Source organism: Neurospora hispaniola (genome assembly GCF_033458365.1).
Source record: "Neurospora hispaniola strain FGSC 10403 chromosome Unknown B0T23scaffold_5, whole genome shotgun sequence".
NCBI classification, from domain to species: domain Eukaryota; kingdom Fungi; phylum Ascomycota; class Sordariomycetes; order Sordariales; family Sordariaceae; genus Neurospora; species Neurospora hispaniola.
The window spans coordinates 799,551-821,880 of record NW_026944410.1 but is presented as its reverse complement, the minus strand read 5'-3'; the positions used below and the strand labels follow the sequence as shown (position 1 = coordinate 821,880).

Here is a 22,330-nt window from a genome sequence, read left to right as displayed (position 1 = left end):
GAAAGTGGTAAACGTCAACGGTTGAGCCAAGTACAAAGTTTCTTTTCAACAAGGCACGGCAATATACGATGATATAGGTATATCAAGCAAAGCCAAGAACTGAAAATGGCGGCATTCACGCCCAACGGAACCGTCTTCCCCTTCAGTTCAGTCTCAACTTCCTGTCACATGCAAGGTCGCGTTGCTGTGTGCCGTTGCTGCTGTTGAAAGGCCACCACCCACCGATGTCATCACGCCTTGCCGCAGTTGGGGTAACGGACCAGGGCAATGAGCTGGGGAGCCCGGTGCAACCACCTGAAGCGCAACGCAGGACACGCGCCGGCTGATTCCCACTCGCACTCATGGCCGGGCATCCGCAACAGCCGAAATTTCTGTTCTTCACAAACACCGAACCACTGTCATTCGTCTGTGATCGTCATCACTGGATCCTAAACCAAGTCCAGCCCAGGGTAACGTGCCACCTCAGCCACCGAGTACCGGTACAGTTTCTTTTTTTCCTGCTTTGCACATCTCTTTCTTTTTTTTTTTCTTGCTGTCAAGATACCTCTACCCTTCTTTTTCCTGGACCTGATCCCTCCATATCCTATCGATTCGGCAGAAGAGTCAAGAAGAACCAACACTTACCAATCAGAAGCATCATTACTCGTCTTGATGCCACCACGGGTTTCCCTAATTTGCTGCCTTACTTGACTAACGAACCCGGTCCATCTTGGTTACAAGTCACCTATCCCCGGCCCCCCGGTCACCTGTCCCGCCTCAGCTCAGCCTGGAGGTTGGAGCCCTCCCATTCTTCCACTTGTCATCTTTCAAAAATCCCGCCAACTTTTTTCTGAACCCTTTCCCCCCGGCAAGCCATGCGGTGGAGTCATTACACTCCGCCGCATCGTCTACAACAACTTTCACGCTGGATTCCTTCGCCCAACACGTAGCGTCCTTGTTTTCCCGAAACCAACAAATACACCACCGACACCAACAACCCGCTACCTCTCCCTGTACTAGTTGGTCTTCGGCATACGACTGCTTGACCGGCGCGCGCGAGTCTAGAAAAGATAGCCACATCCACTCTTCCTTCTGGCCCCTGCGCTTCTACGACCTGCAACGTATCCTCTCGGGCGCCATCTCGCTGCCCGCCCTGCCTCCCTTCCCCTACGACAATATGCCTACGCGTAGCAGCATCCCGGCGACGCCTCGGATCATCTCGCCCAGCCCGACACCCTCGGAGCGCGATGCGCTAGACTCATACACGGGGCCCATGACCAGGGCTGCGAGGAGACGGCTGGCCACACCGTTACCTGTTAGTGAGGAGGGCAACGAGGAGGATGGCATGCCCGCTCTACGGAAGGCGCGCACAAGAAGCAGAAGCCCGGTAGAGACGCGCCCAACGGCCGGCCGGCGGACATCCAAAAAGAGGACCACCAAGACCGCCGATGCGAAAACGACTTCCACAGACTCTACAGCAGCCGCGCCCAAGGGAGACATGACCGTGTCCGAAAAGCAGGAGAAGGAGGTATCGAACGGCCACCTGCTGCCACCACAACCGGCAGGCTATACAGGCTGGGGCTGGAAAGACATTAGTCGCAGTCCGAGCCCGCTTGGCCTGATCCCAATCCACAGGCACTGGAAGGCCTTTATACACAAGCACGAGGTACCGAGGAAAGCGCTCCACGTGTCCATCGGCTTCTTTGTCGTATGGCTCTATCTGTCGGGAACGCAGACACTGTCGGTGTGCCCTTACCTCATGGCTGCCCTAATACCCATCGCGGCGGTGGACGTTCTCCGGCACCACAACGCGTCCTTTAACCGGCTCTACGTCAAGGTCCTGGGGGCGCTGATGCGTGAGAGCGAGTTTACGGGTTACAATGGCGTCATTTTCTACCTGCTCGGAGCCTGGATCGTCCTGGGCTTCTTCCCCAAGGACGTCGGTGTCGTGGGCACTCTGCTGCTTAGCTGGTGTGACACTGCGGCAAGTACGTTTGGACGGCTGTACGGCCGTTACACACCCCGTATTCGAAGCGGCAAGTCGCTTGCCGGGTCCTTGGCTGCATTTCTGGTCGGTGTGGGCACCTCTGCCTTCTTCTGGGGCTGGCTGGTGCCTACCAAGGGCCCCATGCCCGGCGACGAGCTCTTCATGTTTACAGGCACCCTTCGCCTGCCCCAGCTCCTGTCGGAAGCGGTCGGGCTTACCCCGGCTCAGGCGACGATCTCGGGCGGCCTCGCTCTGGGCATCATGAGCATTTGGTCTGGCTTCGTCGCTGCGGCGAGTGAGGTGGCTAACGTCTGCGGACTGGATGACAACCTCACGATCCCCGTCCTGAGTGGTCTCGGTATCTGGGGGTTCCTGAAGATTTTTGGCTAAACGAAGGAGGATTTGGCACGAGCTTGATTGACAATACCTGATACATCTTCTTTGGCTTGACTGTGGTCAACGATGCATATCACCGGCGTTCTGGGGCGGAAAGGGGTTAAAAGGAGTCCGATTGTTCAACGTTTCTGATGTCGGTGCTATGACACCTTTGTAATTGATGGATTCTGCGGCAAGACCGGGCAAAGGCCCATAGTCAGGTCTAGAGATACACACTCATACCCAGCTGCACCTGTATATCTCACCACTTTTTGTATATATCCTATCACCTACGGCTGCAGCTCTCCTACAACGTCTCGTGTCGGGAGCATCTAGCCATCAACTTTGAAAAGCCATCAAGGGCATATCCCCGTTCGTCCTGCATCTTCAAACAGGACTCGGAGAACAAGGTGCTGATCCGATAATGAACTATGCCGTCTCCTCCAGGACCGGGGTCACCCGGGTCACTCGGGATTTATGTTTATGTTGGTGGAACTGGACGAGGCCGGACGTTAAAGGCCCGCCTCGGGCTGTTCGTCTGCCTGCATCTGTCACGCGGTGTCCGCACCTCTAAATGACATGCATTGACTCAGCCCGGCTTGTAGAGGTAGGCGGTGAGTGTCATTTCCTTTTCGCAGCCAAACCGTGAAAAGGCGGAAAGAACGGGCGGATGTTGTGAGAAGATCCGGGGAAGGAGCAAGGTCGTGAAGCACGACAGCAAAAGGAAGTGCAGGGGAGGGGATGCATTTTTGACAAGGGTTGTCTCGCGCCTGCCACTTTCATCTTGGTATGTATTATCTTTCGACTTCAGTTGATTTTTCTTGTCCCATCCTCCTCGCCGTTAACGGAAACTTGCCTTTTTTCCAGCACTGCGCCTCTCATCCTCTCAGGACTGGACATCGTGATCGACAAATGGAATTTGTTCAGTCTGTTTCTCTACTACCGACCCGCCCTCCAACACCTTACACCTTCGGCTACCAAGCCTTCGTGATCCTCCGACATCGTTCTTCCCATGATTACACGACATGATAATGTCCACGAATGGCCCGGATATCATGTCACGCCTGGCAACCTATCGGTTGATATGATTCGCGAGTTTTCATCGACCGAAAAGCCTAGCCGCATTTGTCTGCCACGAACTGCGAACTGCTGAGGCTTGGCCTGCAAACCAGCCCGTTACAAACTGCGCGGACGTCTACGGGAGAGAGCAATTGGTAGATAGATACCTCTAGGTAGACGAACTACGAGCGGCAAAAGAGTTCTTTGCCCCCATACGGTTTGGCCCTATCCACGATTACTACCTATTGACGTTTCTTTTTCGTGTTTTTTTTTTCTTCTCTAACGACATCTTAGAAGCCAAATGAATGTCCCTTGGACAACAAAGCATGCAGCTAGGCTGCCATCCACTTTCATTTTCCCCTCAGATGGACCAACAGTCAGCATCGTTAATCCCAATGCCTGCCTTCCCGCCACATCCTTCCTTTTTGAAAACCTCGTCACGACACAAAACACAAAGAGGAAGCTTGTTTCTCATACCCCCCCGGGCGCGGATTTGCACATCATGTACGCTTCGTGTACGTTTTCCGGCATGGTTCTCTCAGCAGGCACGTTGGGGCTCCGGCTATGGCATCTTTCATCCTATGAAATCGTGCCCAGTCATCAGTCGTCCGGCGCAAGTTTGGTTGGACTGCATTTCCCTAATTCCACTCAAACACTGAGGTTACATTTTCGCTGTTCCATGTCACCAAATGTCCCCACACGGGCTACATCCAGCCGCGGAACCCATTTTCCTTCTCGAACACCAGCAACAACCAGCCGTCGTCGTCCCCTGCACCCATACGTCTTTGCGCCGTGCCACGCCATGGACGTGCAGGAGGGCTTGATGCGTTGTCCCCTTGCTGCCCTCCCGAGCCTGCATCAGGCACGAAGGGATTTATTCTATGTACGTATGTACACCGTTTGCTGACCGACACCACATCCACGGGCCATGTCACATACCAGCCAAGGTACCTGTTCTTCCACCGGTTCGTCGTTGGAACGTTCGAGCTCTCCGTTGTCAGGCTTCATCCACTCCTCCCCCATAGGATTAGCTGACCACCGGGCTGGACTCTTCACTTTCACCGGCACTTCTGACGCAATGCCTCGCGCCGCCATTGGGGGTTGTTTTCGCGGGGGCGCAAGTTCGCATCCTAGCTATCAGCCATGCGAGGTGAATTGGGCCGGCCTAGCTTTGCCTCTCTCAGATGCTAGCAGGGTCCGGGTTGATGGCGCTTCAAGTGAGTGGCCCGACGACAGCATATCATATGGCTTCTCGCTTCTTGTTGGTGGACGGCAAAACCGCACTAGCTGCGTCTTCGCATGCTTTGCAAGTCATGCTCCTCCCCCACCTTATCGAGGTACCCTCTGGCTAGAATTAATGTCTGGGAATTTGCCTGTGGTTGGGGGACGCAAGATGGAAACGGTTCAAGAAACTAGGTGTCAGAAGTCAGGTTCCGTCTACATCTCGGACCTCTTGGACGCCTGTTTCTCGACTGGGCTCTTTCCTCCGCTGGGCTTCCAATGTATTGGGATGTTTGAACGTGGGATATTACATTTGCAAGCCAATCGATGTTTCCTTCAGTAAGTAAGGGGGATTCAGGCCGTCACGTTCTGTCAGTTCCACTCAGGGTTCCAAATTCGTACGAGATCCTTGGGGCAAGTGCCTCAATGTCTTCTTCTGTTTATCTTTGACCTACATGGATGAACATTGTCGTACATGTCACTTCGCCGGAGTTGCCTCACAGGACAGACCGGCACATGCACCCGCCCTTGGATCTCTGCAGTTCGCCTGAATCCCCCAGGGATAGAGCCCTAGAACGCACCGCTTCTTGTCAAACTGCGTGGCCTTCTGAATCATACTCATGTCAACTGTCACGGCTGAAGGCTCCCGTGGCCTTCCTCGGCATGTCATCTAGGCAAGGCAAAACAGCTTGAACACCACAGCGTCTGAGACCCGCATAGAGGCTTCATTCCCACAGTCCATATAACGATAGAGCGTCCTTCGAAGACAATCTGTGAGGTTCTTCAAGCAGCCCAATGCCCTCAAGAAAAGCCTTGAAGTTGACTACATCCTCAATTTGTACCTGAACTTTCCTGCGAGGTCCATATCCCAAAGCTGTTCTGTCATTTTGACCAGACAAACATTTGGGTATATGTGTTTCGGACATTTCCATCGGGACCCAACTTATGTCATCTATGCTATCTTGCCCAAGGTTCAGCACAATGCGAGTAATGCCCTGTTGGACGTCTCCAACCAATTGCTGTAGGGTCAAGTCTGCCTGATGGTTGGGGACGTCTTCCATTCCACCCAATGGAATTACCTCAATTTTGGAATTGAGTTTAGTCTTACAGCAAGGTACTGGTGACTTTCCCGCTCTCTTATAGGGGAGAAAAGAATGAAGCTAAGGGAACCATAAGCCAAACAGAACGCTCCAGAGACGCTAAAAAGGCACGGATGTCAGGCCAAGGGCATTATTTGAACAAAATGGGAGAAATCCGAATCTCGAGGAAGGGAGGGGGAAAAAATCTATGATGCAGGCATTTCGAACAACACATTGCTCACCCGATTCCCTGCATCACTGCCTAACACACCTTTTCGCACCCTCCGTTTGAACTCAATATTTGCTCCTACCAACGAAAACGGTTCTACCGCTGACGGATCCAGCAACATCTCTGCCATATGGCTAGCATTAACGGACGAGCGCGCTTGTTTCGTTCGTCACCAGTTTTCCAAGTGAGAAGCTCTCCCAACCTACACAGTGCACCATGTACACGGAAGCGGCTTAGGAAAAGCCGGTGCCTTAGTACCGCTTCCCGACCCGTGTTGCGTACCATGGTGCAGATCGACTCCAGTTGGCCAACGCAAGTCTGATACATCTCTCTATGCACAATTTACTCATACTCACAGAAATAATTTTTTTTTTTTTGGGTGGAATATCAGACCCGACACTCACTCTCTATTACCCACCGGTTTGCCATACACCGTCAACAACTCACGCATTCCTCATACCCGAGCCATCCTTGCCTGACTTCTGGCCAGAGCACCCCTTGCTTATTACCTACAATGGCTTATGCCTCCGATGCCTGCTTCCATTTATCGACAACCTGTTGCACACACGCCCCTCCACATGCCGTTGTGCTCCATTCTGGACTTGGTTATCGATCCTCTCGTTCCCTGTTTATTCCAGCCCGGCCTCCCCGTTGGTGCTTCGTTCGCCCTCTGGATGTCTTTCCGGGCTGCCCTTTCCTTTTTCACTTACATGCGGCGTGAATCTGGCAAAACCTGACAGGACCCTCACTTGATATTCCTTTCATCACTCTGGGTCCACCAATACAAACGGTGATAGATGCCTCTCGGCATATGCATTGCCTTTCTCTGAGCAATCGAAATCCATCTGCAGGCGAATCCGAGCCTTCCTTCATGGTCGAAAGCTTCAGGGACCCCCCCATCCGCTTTGCCATCCTCATGCTCGTTGGACATATCGCCACGACGGAAGAGTGGATGACAGGCCAGGCACTATCGAGACTAGTCCATCGTCGTCACCACCATCCCCGTCCCTGCCAACCTGATCCTGTCTCCTGCCGGTTTACAAGCGGGGTCAAGGAAGGCCTGTCCACGAATAGAGTCACCGACTCTTATCCTCTCGAGATCATGATGGCTCGAAGTTGTTGACAGGGGGGGGGGAGGTTGAGAAAGGTATAAAAGGGGGTTGTTTGATGACCAGAGTAGTTGAGTTTTTCTTTCTCCTTCTCCATCACATCTTCAGTCTTCAGATCCAGACCCAAAACTTTCTTGAAGACCTTATTTACACTCTCAGACATTTTTGACAAGTATCTTGACACTGGGGCTTCCCATTACTTGACTCTTCCCAGTCTAGCCCGTGGCATCACTCCACATCCCACTACCCACAAGTCCTCCTCCGAACCTGGGGAACTCCACAAACGCACAAGCCGTCATAACTCTATTCTTGGTATCCACCATTACAGTGACGTCCTCTGCATTCAGGTCATACATTACACAGTTACAATCATGTCGTCAAACTACTCTACTCAGTATTACGCGGCTACTGGCGCGGTCCCCATTCCCTCCGGAAAGGGGCAGTACCCCACGTACCCTGCCTACTACAACAGCAATGACAGCAACTACTCCGTCTCTCCTCCTGAGGAATCCGATCCGTCAGTGACTTCCGGGTCTGGCATGGGTCATTCCACCTATTCCGTTCCCGCTTCTACCTATGCTGGAAGTAGCCAGGGAGACTACGAGAGCGCGGGATCTGCAAGCGGCATCGATCTTAACGAGTACATGCAAGATCGGTTTGCGGACACGTTCTCGCCGATCCCTCTCGATCGCTTGACGGTCGAGCAGGCCAAGATGTGAGTTCGTTTCCGAAACGGAGAGCTGTGTTCTCCTGGACTATTTGCTAATCGGATCCACTTTTTTTTTTTATAGTTCTGGCGGTCTGAACGCAAAGCACCGCGAGGTCCTCGAGCTTCAAGCTAAAGCGCAAGCACGTCTCGCGAGAACAAGAGCCCGATTCGCTCAGGGGCTCGAAGATGCACAGGCAGTGCGGAAAGATCTCGAATGGACACAGAAGAAAGTGACGTAAGTTTTGACTCCCCAAGAACCACAAGAAAAGCGAACTCAAACTGACTGCTTCGAATCAGAGCTCTTTCGGCCAAGGCGGCGAAACAGCACCCCAAGGAGTACAGCAAGGCGCGGGCACGCCACCCTTCTCCGGATGCGTTCTAAACCGATTTTTTACATCTGCATCTTAACACGATTTCTCTTCATTTTCTTTCTTTTGATTCGATACGTAAGGAGTATACTTGCACATAACCCCTTTGTCATGTTTACTTTTTGTTCAAAACGGGGAAATGCCCCGGAGGTCTTTTGCATTTCTCAGCCTTGCGGGAGAGATGACGTTGGAAAAAGAATATGAGGCGCGGCAAATTTAGCCGCGATATACGCCCAGCGGAGACAAAGCAAAAAAACGGAGTCAAGTTTAACGGTTGACGGGGGTGGTCGTTAGGTTGGGCTGGAATGCGTCAAGACGTGCAGCTTGCGGCGTTTTCCTCGTTCAAACTCCACGCCCCCCCTGCTCTTCCCTTGCCACGGACCACATCGTTTCGGGAAAATGCCCAATTTCTTTGATTGGACTGTTGTTTAGGATTTTCTTGGTGGCTTTTTTGATGCTGAATATTCTATGGGTTGGGTTAGACGCCGCATCCAGGGACCAGGTACCAGGCACCGGGCAAATGTACTCCCCCCTCCGTTTTCTTGGCTTCGTTTCTACTGAAAGGGAGGGTGGGAACCCGGATCCTTGGGGAGGTGACGACACGCAGGGTTAGAACACATGGCCGCGGGAGGAGAGATCCGAGCCGTTGCGGAACACACAAGCCTGACAGGGCTGCAGGATCGTGATGGTTACTGCCGGCGTGGGGATGGGTGTATGAGTACGATGGGCGTAGCAGCGGGTCTGACAGTGATGGTTGCTCTACCTATTCGTCCAGCAATCTTGGAAGACAACTCCGAGGCCTGCAAGGAGCTCCACACACCCACTACCCAGGTACGGACATGACACCCTCCTCGATCCGTTGTCCTGGGCGGCTTGCTTGTCAGCTACTTGGCTTGATCCGGCACGTGTCTGTATTTGGGGACCGTTCGACACCAGGGAAGCGGACTACACACTCAGTTCCCAGGTACGGACGGACAGTGTGGACAGAAGTGCCGGGTGACTGGGTACTTCCCCTTCGAACCCTGACGGTGGGGCAACTATTGCCCCTTGAGGCTAGACGGCAATAAAGTAGATGTTGTTGTTGTTGCTTGGATAGGAAAGTGGTTTGGTGTGTGGTTGGTGGATAGCTCATGGCTCTTCTGTATCTAGCCGGGTTTGCCTATACCAGAGAGGGGGGAGGGTAGGATTCGGGGATTTTGTGGCTTGATTTCTTTCTTGTGGATATAGTGTCGTTAGTCTTGGCTAGGGCGTTGATGGAGATGGTTGGCTTGTTCATATGTCGCCTTTGGTAGTTAAAAAGATCTTTTGCCTGTTGAGGTGGGTGTAGAGATGAGAACCGTGACTGTTTGTATGGTAAGAAAGCGTCGTAGTCAGGTAGGGAGAGCACTTGGCCGAGTGGCCCGTACGACATGATATCTCTCTCTCCCTGAATGAACAGCAATGGTGTAAAACGCAAGATAAGAAGAAGTAGACATGGCCTCGGTGAGGGAAACCCATGGATGGATAGAGGTAGTCTCATGTGATGTGGCCAACACATACCCTTTACGTAAGTGAGTGAAGGGGTAATCGCTTGGCTCAACACTGATACATAAACATATACATGCCATCCGCCATCAATCCGTCATCCATGATCTGGATGACATCCATCATACATCCCGCAAGGACGAGACACTAAGAAAAGTAGAGGCCACCCACAGGAAGGAAGTGTTGAGAAGGTGAAAGCCCGATGTGGATAAGGAAACATAAGAACATGACTTGTTGAATAAAGAACTAGGGTATCAAACCATCGATTGCTTCCATAGCAACCAGCATTACCGACAGTAGTAGCAGCACGAGCAGCAGCGAAGCCACATATTGCCTGTCAACGCGCGGTGTCAGGCTTGACCTCCAGCTTCAACTTCCGCTCCAGCTTTTCTGCCCCTGCACACTTCGATACCAACTGATATCGGCCTGCCTTGTTGTCACCGCCACCGCCATCGCCACCATCTTCGCAACCATCATCATCCTAACCACTTGCATTAACGAAGTGAGGAATGGCCTTCATCTAAGCCACGCCCTGCACCTCCTACACCGCTTGCATAGCCGACTGACCCTCCTGCTGCCCGGAACCAGGACCAGAACCAGGACTCCCAAACCCACCTCGACTACCACTACCACTGCCACCTCCAGAGCGACTAGGCAACCACTTCCCCACGGCTTCCATACCGCGCTGCTGCTCCAACCGCTCCCACGGGTTCTCGTTGCTCGAAGGGTCGTAGTAATCAATGTACCAAGGTTTCGTCGGGTCACGACCATGTGTTCCTCCTCCACTTCCTCCACCACCTCCTCCTCCTCCTCCGTGACCACCCCTGCCGCCTCTACCGCCTCTACCGCCTCCTCGTCCGCTGTGCACACCATGATTGCCTCTTTGGTTGTGTTGTTGATTTGACACTTGGACTTGCGATTTAGGCGGTAGAGATAGCGATGAATTAACCGGAAGACTAGTCGTTGATGTTTCAGCTGCAGCTGCAGTATCGTCATCGAGGTTGATCTCGTTCATATCCCCATCTCTCGGCGCATTATTATTAAGAACCCTCTGTCGTTGAACAGGAACGTCATTCGCCCCTGTGCCCTGTGGTGTGGGGCCGACGTAGGCGTCGTCGATGCGGGAGTTGTAGCGCCGTTTCTTGGAGGGACGTTGGCCTCCGTGGGGGTCAGCGGGTCCTTCTTCTTCTTCGTCGGCGGTAGCTTGGTGCCCGAAGGAGGAGAAACCCATTGCTGCGGCCATGGCGGCTGCTTCGGCTTCTGCGTCGGTGAAGATGTCATTTTCGTTGGTGTTGGTGGTGGTGGTGGTGGTGTTGCCATCAATGGGTGGTTGGGTCATTTTGGTGGGTGGAGGTTGGGTGAGGTGGGTTGTTCAGTGGTAAGGGACGGAGCGGATGGGTGAGTGGGTTGAGGTTGAGGAGTTGATGATAGTTTGGGTGAGGTTGAGGATTGAGGATTGAGTCAGTCGCAGGACGCAGTTTTGGAGAAGTGGTTGAAGTGGAAGCTGTGTGTATATACGGTTTGGGTAATTCGAATACCAAGTTGTGTGTAACAAGTTGTAGGATATCAAGTCGTTAGTTCCTTTGCCGCCCTTGGTTTGCCGTTCAGGTATGTATCGATGTGAATGAGGGGAACAAGTCGTCGATGTGAAGTTTCGAAAAAGGATCAACGACGCGCCAAGAAACACCGGGGAAGGAAGTGGAGTCGAGAGATGTCGTTGAATCACCTAGCCTTGTGGGGCCCCACTCGTTCTCCGCTAAAACAGAACACAGGAACAGCCGCACAGTGGATTTGGGGAGAAATGGAACCCTTGTCTCGGAATGTCACCCTCCCGATTAGTGTTTTGTCACTTTTCAACTTTTGATCTTCTTTTGGACTTGACTTGGATTGTGATCGAGTCGTACGGTATGATACCACCTTGGTTGAACCGCACTTGACAATGGAGTTAGAGAATACCTGTGGGTGAGATATGACAGGAGGGCAAGAAGCTTGAAAACATGCGAGAAAACGCCGCTGACCCTCGAGCACTGCTGTTGTGGCTTTCACGATCAAAGCTGGACCCCAACGAATTATCGAGCTGGAAGTTCTCTGAATTTCAATCTTAAGCCGAAATGCCCATGTGATCTCCACTCACTTTTCTCGATTTGATAAGCCCAGCCGTTTGTGCCTTGAATTGAGTTATCCAGACCAGGAAGTCAGGGAGGGGACTCGAGCAAACTTGAACCCCTGTGTTTCCAGCAAACCAATCGGCAGTAGCCTACATTTCACACTGTTTCAGCTGATCATCAACCATTGGACGTCACTTTCATCCCAAGACTCGCACATATATAGGATAGGACCAGCCCATCTCGTCATCAACTCTGCTCATCATACTAGCCCTCAACCACACTTGTCAACTCACCATCTCACCCATCAATTATCGCATAATCAAACCAGCCATGGCCACCACACCGCCCACCAACTCCTCACCAGGAGGCACCATCACCCTCCGCCTCCCCTACAAATACACCCACTCCTCCCCACCCCCACAAACCATCCCCTTCCCACCCCTCGACTTCCTCCACCGCACCTGGTCCGTAACCCACTCGACCCTCTCCATGTGGCGTTCGGCCCGTAACGTCCGCATCACGTACCGCCCCCTTACCCCGACCAAAGATGGCCGTCCCCGTATCGACGACCTGGTCGAATACGAATCCCTCTCCGGTTCAGGAGGCGTCAAAACCGTCGCGGGAGTCGACACGGGTAACTGGGACAACATCAAAGAGGACATGACGAGCTGGGACTGGCGCGGGAGCGGGTGGTTGTTTTTTGTGAGCAGTCATTGGGAGGTGCTGGGTTGGGGGGAACGCAAGAATGAGGAGACCGGGGAGGTCGAGGAGAGGTGGGCGGTTACGTGGTTTGCGTCGACGCTTTTCACCAAGGAAGGGGTGGATATTTATAGTGATCGGCCAGAGGGGGGGACTAAGGAGTTGGTGGAGGAGGTGTTGGGGGTATTGGGGGAGGTGTTGGAGGAGGGCGGAGAGGGGACGAGGGGGTTGAAGGAGATGGTGGAGAGGGATATGAGGGAGGTGAAGATTAGTTTGCCTTGGAAGGAGAGGTGAGTGGAATACAGGTTCGGGGGAATTGGAGTCAGATTAGGAGTTTTTGGATGGTATTACATTTGGATGGGTATCTTGTTGGCTATTTTATGTTGACGCTAAGGTTTTTATGTACTGTGAACATTGCGTAATGCAAAAATCGAGGATGCTATGCCTGACCGTGTCTTGGACATCTTGGCTTGTGCCCGTAATCTGACCTCTCCGAGCGGTGATGCTGGTGATGGTCATGCTTACCATCATGAGCATCACGGTCTTTGTGCTTGCGATACTCGCGATCGTCTCGGTCCTTGCTAGACCGTCTATGGTGCCTGTCACGAGAGTGATCTCTCCTCCTTTCCTCATCTCTTTCACGCCCCCGACTTCGTTCTCGGTCGCGATTCCTCTCCCTTTCCTCATGGTGACGACCCCGTTCATGATCCCTGTCATGGACATGGTGATGGTGACGGTCGCGGTACCGGTCTTTGTCTCGCGATCGGTTTCGATCATGGTCCCGTTCCCGCCTCTCCGACCGAGACCGCTTGCCACGGTCAGATTCATCACCAGACGCCCTATTATCGTGTCTTTCCCTGCGGTGTTCTGTTCGCCTCCTCTTTTCTCGTCGTCGCTCTTCTTTTCGCAATTCCTTTAGCTCCCTTTCCCTTTCCCCACTCTCCCGTTCCCGTTCCTTGTTGAGATCACGTACCATCTTGGCACCCCTCTTCATCATCGCCAGAGGATCGCTTGCACTCAGTCTTTCCACCTCACGAGCCTTCCGTCCGGGATCCTCCTTGCCAAACACGTTCTTGGATGGCACCAACGCAGCAACGTCGCCATCCGGTGTCGCATACCAGGGGCCATTTCTGGCTAACAAGCCTTCCGCATCCCTGCCAGCCGCACTGGTAAAGCGTACCTGATGCTGCTCCGCTTCCCCACGCTTTTTCTTCGCTGCTTCTGTCTCGGTTTTCTCATCCTTCTCTGCAAGCCTCAGCTCCTCTTCAGAAAACAACGTGATATGACCCCTGCTATCGACCAGCGATGCAGTAGTAGTAGTGATGGAAGTCGACTTCACTGGGCCAGACAGCTCCCTCGCCGCATTTTGCCCTGCCGTGGCCCGTTCCCGCGCTACCCTCATTTCAAAATCGGTGTCATCTTCGCCTGCTCGCTTGCGTTTGCGTCCTTCTATTAGAGGATCACGTTCACGATGACGGCGCCCATGATCATGGCTGGATTCTGATGCTGGCGGTTGCTCCTCAAATGGCGGCGGAACTTCACCGCGCAGAATGGCTAGACGACGTTCGGCGTCGACCTGTTGCATGCGTTGCTCCTCAGCTTCCTCGCGAGCACGGGCCTCGGCCTCGTCACGGCGGACGCGGGCGACGTTGTCGGCGTTGTAGACGTTCCATGATTTCTTTCCGAGAAGGTGACTTTTGTGCTGTTGGTAATTGTTGCTTGAAGAATAGGAGTAAGTCTTTTACTCACAGAGGCATATTGATATTGGGACAAATGATGAAATCGTCTCTCTTCAAGTGATGGTGTAGTTGGACAACATTGGGAGAACCAGGAAGTACCCGACTTGGAGCAAGTGTTCTTATCTTATCTTGCAGCCAACACGTGCCCCGCTCTTTGACGTACGTTGGTCCCGTTGGTCAGGGGCGAGTCCAGGCTGGGCGCCAGGGGACCAAGTCTGGGGATACACCACTAATTGAAAGCTGGCGCCTTTGTACAGGTAATCTGACAACATTCTCTATAGTACAACCGCTGTTGACACCATTTCCTGTACAGCGTCAGGGACACAGCTGAAACCACCCAACGTAGTAATAGCGTTCCTTTGACACAACAGACCTCCATCCCCCTCTCAACTCAACAAAACACCGAAGCTCAGCCTCCAAGGACAGGCATCTTCTGTGGTCATCATACCCGGCCATATCGTCAAATTACAATCAACCGAACCAACATCCACGACGTGTCTACGTACTTGCGCGCGAATCCAGTGCGCCCACTCCACGCTCCCGCGACACATAGATAAACACCACCAAGGGCGACTGGTTCTCCCGATTCACAGCCACCTACCCATCCACCTACTCCTCGATACTCGTAACTTATAATCCACACAACAAAACACTCACCATGGATATTCGAGGCAACCTCTTCGGCAAGAAGCCCCAAACCCCACAAGGAGGAGCTGGTCTCCCCGGTCGTCCCGTCCAACAAGCAGCCGGAGGCGGATACGGCGGCGGCGCAACACCGACCAACTACGGTAGCCCAGGTGGTCGCGCTCCCTCTCAACCCCAATACTCTGGTAGCGGCGCTGGAGGATATGGAGGTGCGCCATCCGAGAAGAGCTATGGCGGCGGCGGTGGCGGTGGTTACGGCGGACAGCCCGCTCCTGGCGGATACCCTTCTCAGTCAGCCGGTCGCGGTGTCCCCCTTCGGCTCGCAAAGGTGGATGACAAGACGCTGCAGAGTCTCTACATCTTTGGCAACATGTGAGTTCCCTGCGCTACCCACGGTCAGTTTGTCCAATCCAGGTTGCTAACCTCGTACTCCAGTTGCGCCGTATCGCCCGACGATTTCCCCCCGAACCGCGACGGCACCGATCTATACATCCGCTTGACAGGAAGACAGCTACGAGGAGACTACGTGGTGACGGCACGCCCCACCCCCGGCTTCCGTCCGGGTCACATCAGCTTGTCAGACCCCCAGCGAACATGGTGCGGAGTTGGCATGATGGACGAGTTGATGGGAGAGGTCTACGATCCCTTTGCCCGTGGAGGCGACGCCTACATTGGCTCCATGGATGTCGAGATCGGATTTGCGTCAACCAACCGAATCGTCGATACCCCCTATGACCAGGATGAGCTGGCCAAGGTGTTCCTCAACACCTTCCAGAATCAGGTCTTTGCTCCGGGTCAAAGGTTCCTTCTTGATGTCAAGAACATTCCTTTGGCTGTCATGGTCAAGACGGTCACTCTGGTTGATCTGACCATGCTGGGATCGGGCGAGGCTCCCACACGCAGTGACCCTGGAGCACGCGGTATTCTCACCAACCAGGCCAGCATTGGCTTCTACAAGGATGCCAGGTCACCCATCAAGCTCAAGGGCTCCAACAAGCGCCCAGCGGCCAACGCCATCATCGCCCCAGACTTCAAGTTCGAGAATATGGGCATTGGTGGTCTGGATACCGAGTTCTCCACCATCTTCCGTCGTGCCTTTGCCTCTCGTATCTTCCCTCCTGGGCTCATCGAGAAACTTGGCATTATGCACGTCAAGGGTATGCTGCTCTATGGTCCTCCCGGTACCGGCAAGACCCTGATTGCCAGACAGATCGGCAAGATGCTCAACGCCAGGGAACCCAAGGTCATCAACGGTCCCGAAGTGTTGAACAAGTACGTTGGTCAGTCTGAAGAGAATATCCGTAAGCTCTTCGCCGATGCCGAGAAGGAGTACAAAGAGAAGGGAGACGAGTCCGGCTTGCACATTATCATCTTCGACGAGTTGGATGCTGTGTGCAAGCAGAGAGGTTCGGGTGCTGGCGGTGGCACTGGTGTCGGTGACAGTGTTGTCAACCAGCTGCTCTCCAAGCTCGACGGTGTCGACCAACTCAACAACATCCTCCTGATCGGAATGACCAACCGTAAGGACATGATCGATGACGCCTTGCTTCGTCCTGGTCGTCTCGAGGTTCAAATTGAGATCTCGCTTCCCGACGAGCATGGCCGTGGCCAGATTCTCAAGATCCACACCTCCAAGATGAAGGAGAACAAGGTCATGGCTGACGACGTTGACCTCGCTGAGCTTGCCACTCTTACCAAGAACTTTTCCGGTGCCGAGCTGAGCGGTCTTGTCAAGTCCGCCACCTCGTACGCCTTCTCCCGACATATTAAAGTCGGCACCATGGCTGGTGTCTCAGAGGACGTGGCCAACATGAAGGTTAACCGCCAAGATTTCCTCAATGCCCTCGAAGAAGTCAAGCCCGCCTTCGGCGCCGACGAGTCCGAGCTCGAGAAGCACCTCGCTTACGGCGTCATCCACTATTCCAAGAGCATCACGTCGATTCTGGAGGACGGTCTGCTCTACGTCAATAACGTGCGCAAGCTCGAGCGCCTCAAGCACATGACCGTCCTCCTTCACGGTCCTTCGGCCTCTGGAAAGACGGCTTTGGCCGCCCACATTGCCATGAAGTCCGACTTCCCCTTCATCAAGTTCATCACGCCCACCGACATGGTTGGCTTCCGCGACGAGGTGGCCAAGAAGGATTACATGCACAAGATCTTCACCGACGCCTACAAGTCCCCGCTCTCCCTCCTCATTATTGACAACATCGAGCGCATTATCGAATGGAACCCCGTCGGCCCGCGCCTGTCCAACACCATCCTCCAGGCCCTCGTCACCCTTTTGGTTACTCCTCCGCCCAAGGGCCACCGTCTCTTGATTCTCGCCACGACTTCGCAGCGCACCGTCATGGAGCAGTTGGACGTCACTGAGTCGTTTGACTACCAGATTGCCGTTCCCGCTGTGAACAACCTCCAGGAGTTGGGCGCGGTGTTGAACGAGGTGGGAGCGTTTGGTGGCGACCAGGCGGCTGTCAGTGAGGTGTTGAATACCCTACGCGAGTATACCGGGTCGGATAGCGTGGGTGTGGGTGTCAGGACGATCCTGACGATTGCGGAGAGCGCGGACACGAGTCCTGATCCTAAGGGATGGTTCGTGGAGAAGATGGCCGGGTTGATTGCTCGGTATAATGTTAGGTAGAGAGAGATAACTAGAGCTGTAGACAAGGAGGTATATATAGTAATATGGGTATATGGGTGGATATCAAGTGGATGAGCTTCAAGATATAGACAGTGATGCCTTTTGGGAATAGAAGTAGGTTAATGACCACTTACTTTGTTATTACCGTCACGATCTTGCTTCAAACCTGACCTCTGCGTTTTGAGAGTAGAACAAATATGAGCGTTCGTTGGACTTGTTTACTTATGTTCTTGCTAACATATCTAAGGCCGTATAACGACTACCATTTCTGGACCTACGTTCGTTACTATGTATATCGCAAAGCACGGACAAAGACTTTCTTGGTCGACGTCTCCATGGATGAGATCCCGGAAGTAGAAAAAACTCGAAACGGGTCGACAATCGAAGGTTGCAACCGCGGACAACCAGCCGTCAAAAGTCCAACGGACCCGGTACAGCTATCACAATCCTCGTCGACGGGACGCCTACTTCAAGGAGCTTAGAACGATTCAGATCTCTCGCTACCGCAACATCCACACTCCTGGAAGCCCTTCTTCTTCTTTTTTTTTTTTCCCTTTCTTCCTTTTTCTCTTTTAATAGAAAACGGGTTGGCCGAAGAAAGATATATCACAGAACCACTCGCAACAGAAGCCAAGTAAAATTGCAGACCCTAATTAGAAGCTCTGGTGCACGTAAGACGGACTTGGATGCGACTGAACTGCCCCATGCTCCTTACTTTCTCCCTGCACACTCATTGACGGGTTTGTAAAAAGGTAAGGTAAGGTAATGTAAGGTAAGAGTAGCAAACTACGGCTTCCATCGTTTCATGGTGAGCTGGATGCAGTGTGGCTCACCTGGTTAGTTCCGTCATGTTCAAGCGTTTGACAAACAGAAATCAACACATGGGACGGCATGTCAACAGTGAACAGTACGGGTCCACGACAGCTGTGAGACGGACAACAGCGGTATTGAAGCCTCCAGCGGCACCGAAGATAACATCATCCACGGACATGCGACAAAGTTTGGACGAGCAGAGAAGGCTCATCTGGGCTTCAGGCATCATCTCACCCGGCATCATCCAGACTATACTATACATGTAATTCCACCGCCTCGGCTATTTTGGTATTAACTCAGCAATGCTTTTCCTCTTTCGACAAGGTCTCGGTGTTGGTATTTCAGCATTATCTATCTCCCCCAACACCGAAGCTTCCTATGATTATGGATGGGTCAACATTGATAAAGTGATGCATCTTGGGTTTTGAACTTTGGCATCTTGCACTGTCCTTGTGGTGGTTCTTGATGGGTTGCATGTGTCCCGTCTTGTCTCACTCGGAGTACGAAGCTGACAGTCAACGAGCATTGGACTGTAGGTCTTGATCAGTGGCAAATGCACGTAGATTGCGATAAGGAGGGGAAGCTAGACGGGGAAAAGAAGGCGTGTGTATGTTTGAGGAGGGAATATGGAGAAGTTTAGTACACAAAGGAGATCGTGGTTGTCACAATGATCATGTGAATTTATTTGGGTCACAATCTCTTTATTTCCGTGACCAAGCACCGCAGACAATGTGGCAACACTGAACAAGTGTGTACGACGGGACAAGTGGCGACTGTAGAATGGATTTATCATTACCAATACTAGCGAGTGTATAATGTAAAGGCAATGAAACATGGGTATATCATCCAAAGCATGTACTGGTAACAAGCGATCCCATAGTCCAAGCGAAGAAATCATTCCCATTATCTTCCCCCGTACCGTGCCTTCCAACTCAGAGAAAACAAAACAAAGCATTCCATGGGTATCCTTCGAAGAAAAGATATGTACTGTGAAAGGAAAAGAGAAACTGTTGGAAGAAGGCGCGAGCAATAAGCAGAGTGATGTTGCTGGACCAAGCCCCTGATTAAGCTCGTAGCTGAGCAGCGGTAGGCTGGAGCGTTGGAATGTGTTCATTGTCTTCGTGTGAGGGATCGTGTCGTAAACTCCGCCAAAACTCAATTATTGTCATCGTCGTTGCTTCGAGAAGGGAAATACTCGTTCATGTCGTTAACCATTGTATCATGACCTTGTACCCCCTAAGGGCTTATAGGTTCTCGACCAAGTGGGCATTCAACGCCTGCTGGAATCCTCCATCGGAACCTCCAAAGTCGTGGAACGTAGACGTTTTGTTCTTCGAACCGCTGCCTTCACCCTGCTCACCCGGATTAAAGGACCCCGGGGCATCCAACGACGCATTGAACTGGGCCTGACTAGGCATCGTCTGATTCGTCGCCGGCAAGAAGATCACCTTGCTGTTCGCAGACTTGGCCATAGCCTGCATTGCTTCAAGATAGCGAATCTGCATAGCAGGAGCAGAACTCAAGATATCAGCGGCCTGCCTCATCAGCTTGGCGGCCTCGACCTCGGCCTTTGCGGCAATAATCTTGCTCTCGCCGATGCGCTTGCTCTGGGCAGCCATGGAGAGCGAATCTTGCAGCTCGTGGGAGAAGATGATGTCCTTGATAAGCATGCTCTCGACCGCCACGCCCCATTCGGCCGCGACGTCCTCGATGATCTCGCCAATGGACTGGGCAATCTCCTCGCGGCGCTCGATCACGTCCTGCAGCACGCGGGCACCGATGACATGGCGCAGCGTGGTCTGGGTGCGCTCGATCAGGGCCTGCTTGACGTTGGTGATGCCAAAGGCAGCCTTGTGCGGACTGACGATGTGGTAGTAGATAACCGATGTCAACTGCACCGTCACATTGTCCTTGGTCATGCAGACTTGCTGCGGCACCTCGACGATCTGGATCTTGACGTCCACCTGGATCAGCTTCTCGGCGAGCGGGTTGACGCGGACGAGACCCGGGTCGACGGCCTTGTAGAACTTGCCGAACTTGGTCACCAGGCCGACGTTGCCTTGCTGCACGGTCTTGTAGGGGTTCGGGCACATGATGCAGCACGGGATGGCGCCAATGGTGCCGATGACAGCGCCGAGGCCGTTGATCATGTAGCCGTACCAGTCCTTGGGGTCGGCATCGTTAGTGATGATGCTGGCGTAGGATTTCTGGAGGTCTTCGGCCCTGGGAGGCTGCACGGCCATGGGAGCTTGCGGGCGGAAGCCGCCGGCGCCGTTGGTGGTGGACTCGTGATGGTGATTGTAGTTGGGCGCGGGGCCCTTTCCCTTGAGGGCGGGCTGGTCGGACGAGATTGAGCTCATGGTTGTTGGATGGGGAGGAGGAGGAGGAGGAGGAGGTGGTGGTGGTGGTGATGGCGAGTGTGGAAGTGGGGTGATTAATGGTTGATGTTGTGATGGTTGCAGTGTTGACCATACAAGACCAAGTGTGAAGTGGAATGTGGGAAATCTCGGGACAAGTCAAGGGAGGGGGACAGTGCACCTTTTAAGCATTCTCGAGACAAAAGACTGGTCCGGATACAAGAGTGCAGCGTGCATATCCGTACAGGCAACCTCATGTGGTGTGGTGTGCTCAGGCGTTGTGTTGTGTAAGCCATGACATTTCCCAAAAGGGATGTTAGTGACAAGGGTTCCATTGATGCGGGGAAGGCATGGCGCTGGGGTCGTCCTGCAAGGTGCATTTTCTTAGCGGTCGATTCGGGGATCATTCAGTGGATGGTGTTACTGTACGGCGGCACTGTGGAGCCACGGCATACTGCGTATAGGGATTTGGTCACTTTCGTTCCTCTCGCTTCAACTTCCACCATCCGACTTCTTCCATTCTTGTCCACGCCAACCTGAGAAATCGCTCAACTCAATGTCTTCGTCTCCAAATTCCCTCATAGGAAAACACGTTGCCGTTTTCCATGCACTGCCTCGTCAACGCCTTCGCAATCACGACGCGGTCCGAATGGCTGTATGTATTGGGGTCTGCTGGCACGCCACACCTTGACAACCCTCATTGGGCATCGAGGCCCCAATGACGCACCGCCCGCACCTTCGCATCGAATCGATCTTTCCTCGATGACTTTCCTGGTCGGTTACGAACCAATAAAGCTGTGTCCCAGGAGCTCATTGTTTCCGCTACCATCTAGGTATTACAATGAGCCATATATCTTGACGAGCTACCACTGGAATGTTTGAGTAACCACCTAATTGCCCTTTGAACTGCCTGCTCCATCACTCGCCTGTACCCTTCTGCTAACAACGGAATGTATCAAGCCAGTTATTCGCTCATAACACCATGAAAACATCTCAAGACTCCTTGATAAAATGGTACAGCCTACCAAAGAAGATGGGAACCTTCGAGTTTGAACCGAGACTAGGCCCCCGCCAGTTAAGCAGTTCTGACAGATCACCAACATCCCCCATCTGACCAAGCATAGCCACAAACCCGCTAGCTCTTACGCCAACAATACCACCTGCTTGCACACCCAGTCCGGGACCCGGCCATCGGCACCAACTTTACCAGGTTTAAACGGCAGTCTGATATCTTGGCCATTTTGATCCTCGATACGTACCTACCAGAAAGGGATAACGGGCAAAGAAACAGCCTCTCCGTATGCCTCGATCTTCTCATCGCCATCAGGCTGTACAGAGAGGATCGACCAGACAAAAAGCCATCCAATGACATCAAGTCAATCACCAGCCCTGGATATGCATGGAATCTTACCCGCTTTCTTCTAGACGCCCCAGACTCGTGATGGCTGTCCATCTTAATCCATTACCGAGACCCTGTCATTATTTGTCAACCCTGGGCACATCTGTCAACTGTCACTGAGAAAGCACAGAGAGTGTTGCTCGAGTCATCGTGGAGAGTAACACGACAGGCTAATATTCCCCTTGCAGTCATACCGCCCCTTCACGATACCATTGGTCTTTTTCGTTAGCACCATGCAAGGTCCTAGCATCAAATCGCTCATATTTATTAGACCTATGTTTGGGTACACTTGC

General features: G+C 52.9%; 10 protein-coding genes across 10 annotated transcripts; 6 read left to right on the top strand and 4 right to left on the bottom strand.

Moving 5' to 3' along the window:
• Positions 1–86: 86 nt before the first annotated feature.
• B0T23DRAFT_159853 (uncharacterized protein) lies at positions 87–995 on the top strand. The gene has a single exon (XM_062832708.1). The coding sequence runs from the start codon at positions 342–344 to the stop codon at positions 831–833; it is 492 nt and encodes a 163-aa protein (XP_062691549.1). The 5' UTR covers positions 87–341; the 3' UTR covers positions 834–995.
• Positions 996–2,743, top strand: B0T23DRAFT_159864 (uncharacterized protein). The gene has a single exon (XM_062832709.1). It carries the CDS (start codon positions 1,157–1,159, stop codon positions 2,354–2,356), a length of 1,200 nt encoding a protein of 399 aa, XP_062691548.1. The 5' UTR covers positions 996–1,156; the 3' UTR covers positions 2,357–2,743.
• Positions 2,744–4,235: 1,492 nt separating this feature from the next.
• On the top strand, positions 4,236–5,072 carry B0T23DRAFT_381602 (uncharacterized protein). Its single transcript, XM_062837273.1, has one exon. It carries the CDS (start codon positions 4,329–4,331, stop codon positions 4,962–4,964), a length of 636 nt encoding a protein of 211 aa, XP_062691547.1. The 5' UTR covers positions 4,236–4,328; the 3' UTR covers positions 4,965–5,072.
• Positions 5,073–7,231: 2,159 nt separating this feature from the next.
• B0T23DRAFT_159845 (uncharacterized protein) lies at positions 7,232–8,349 on the top strand. The gene is made up of 3 exons (XM_062832707.1): positions 7,232–7,753; positions 7,830–7,982; positions 8,045–8,349. Exons 1-3 carry the CDS (start codon positions 7,410–7,412, stop codon positions 8,127–8,129), a joined length of 582 nt encoding a protein of 193 aa, XP_062691546.1. The 5' UTR covers positions 7,232–7,409; the 3' UTR covers positions 8,130–8,349.
• An 879-nt stretch (positions 8,350–9,228) lies between these two features.
• On the bottom strand, positions 9,229–9,916 carry B0T23DRAFT_159788 (uncharacterized protein). The gene has a single exon (XM_062832706.1). The coding sequence runs from the start codon at positions 9,650–9,652 to the stop codon at positions 9,275–9,277; it is 378 nt and encodes a 125-aa protein (XP_062691545.1). The 5' UTR covers positions 9,653–9,916; the 3' UTR covers positions 9,229–9,274.
• On the bottom strand, positions 9,917–11,302 carry B0T23DRAFT_159787 (uncharacterized protein). Its single transcript, XM_062832705.1, has one exon. It carries the CDS (start codon positions 10,976–10,978, stop codon positions 10,181–10,183), a length of 798 nt encoding a protein of 265 aa, XP_062691544.1. The 5' UTR covers positions 10,979–11,302; the 3' UTR covers positions 9,917–10,180.
• Positions 11,303–12,077: 775 nt separating this feature from the next.
• On the top strand, positions 12,078–12,740 carry B0T23DRAFT_396539 (uncharacterized protein; the record flags this gene model as incomplete). Its single annotated transcript, XM_062838255.1, has 1 exon — positions 12,078–12,740. One exon carries the CDS (start codon positions 12,078–12,080, stop codon positions 12,738–12,740), a length of 663 nt encoding a protein of 220 aa, XP_062691543.1.
• B0T23DRAFT_454167 (uncharacterized protein) lies at positions 12,669–14,265 on the bottom strand (the record flags this gene model as incomplete). The annotated part of the gene is made up of 3 exons (XM_062841204.1): positions 12,669–13,346; positions 13,420–14,164; positions 14,261–14,265. The coding sequence occupies 3 exons, from the start codon at positions 14,263–14,265 to the stop codon at positions 12,825–12,827; spliced, it is 1,272 nt and encodes a 423-aa protein (XP_062691542.1). The 3' UTR covers positions 12,669–12,824.
• A 214-nt stretch (positions 14,266–14,479) lies between these two features.
• B0T23DRAFT_381594 (P-loop containing nucleoside triphosphate hydrolase protein) lies at positions 14,480–17,689 on the top strand (the record flags this gene model as incomplete). Its single annotated transcript, XM_062837272.1, has 2 exons — positions 14,480–15,202; positions 15,266–17,689. Coding segments are annotated over exons 1-2 (2,558 nt in total), but the record flags the coding sequence as incomplete, so codon positions are not given.
• Positions 17,690–19,525: 1,836 nt separating this feature from the next.
• B0T23DRAFT_405214 (uncharacterized protein) lies at positions 19,526–20,875 on the bottom strand (the record flags this gene model as incomplete). Its single annotated transcript, XM_062838970.1, has 2 exons — positions 19,526–20,786; positions 20,820–20,875. 2 exons carry the CDS (start codon positions 20,873–20,875, stop codon positions 19,526–19,528), a joined length of 1,317 nt encoding a protein of 438 aa, XP_062691540.1.
• Positions 20,876–22,330: the final 1,455 nt, after the last annotated feature.

What these genes read in the sequence shown, in the direction of transcription:
- B0T23DRAFT_159853 (XM_062832708.1), top strand. Translation starts at nt 342, where the DNA reads ATGGCCGGGCATCCGCAACAGCCGAAATTTCTGTTCTTCACAAACACC.
- B0T23DRAFT_159864 (XM_062832709.1), top strand. Translation starts at nt 1,157, where the DNA reads ATGCCTACGCGTAGCAGCATCCCGGCGACGCCTCGGATCATCTCGCCC.
- B0T23DRAFT_381602 (XM_062837273.1), top strand. Translation starts at nt 4,329, where the DNA reads ATGTCACATACCAGCCAAGGTACCTGTTCTTCCACCGGTTCGTCGTTG.
- B0T23DRAFT_159845 (XM_062832707.1), top strand. Translation starts at nt 7,410, where the DNA reads ATGTCGTCAAACTACTCTACTCAGTATTACGCGGCTACTGGCGCGGTC. An exon ending in ACGGTCGAGCAGGCCAAGAT is followed by an intron (nt 7,754 to 7,829) that starts GTGAGTTCGTTT and finishes TTTTTTTTATAG; the next exon opens with TTCTGGCGGTCTGAACGCAA. An exon ending in TGGACACAGAAGAAAGTGAC is followed by an intron (nt 7,983 to 8,044) that starts GTAAGTTTTGAC and finishes GCTTCGAATCAG; the next exon opens with AGCTCTTTCGGCCAAGGCGG.
- B0T23DRAFT_159788 (XM_062832706.1), bottom strand. Translation starts at nt 9,652, where the DNA reads ATGTGTTGGCCACATCACATGAGACTACCTCTATCCATCCATGGGTTT.
- B0T23DRAFT_159787 (XM_062832705.1), bottom strand. Translation starts at nt 10,978, where the DNA reads ATGACCCAACCACCCATTGATGGCAACACCACCACCACCACCACCAAC.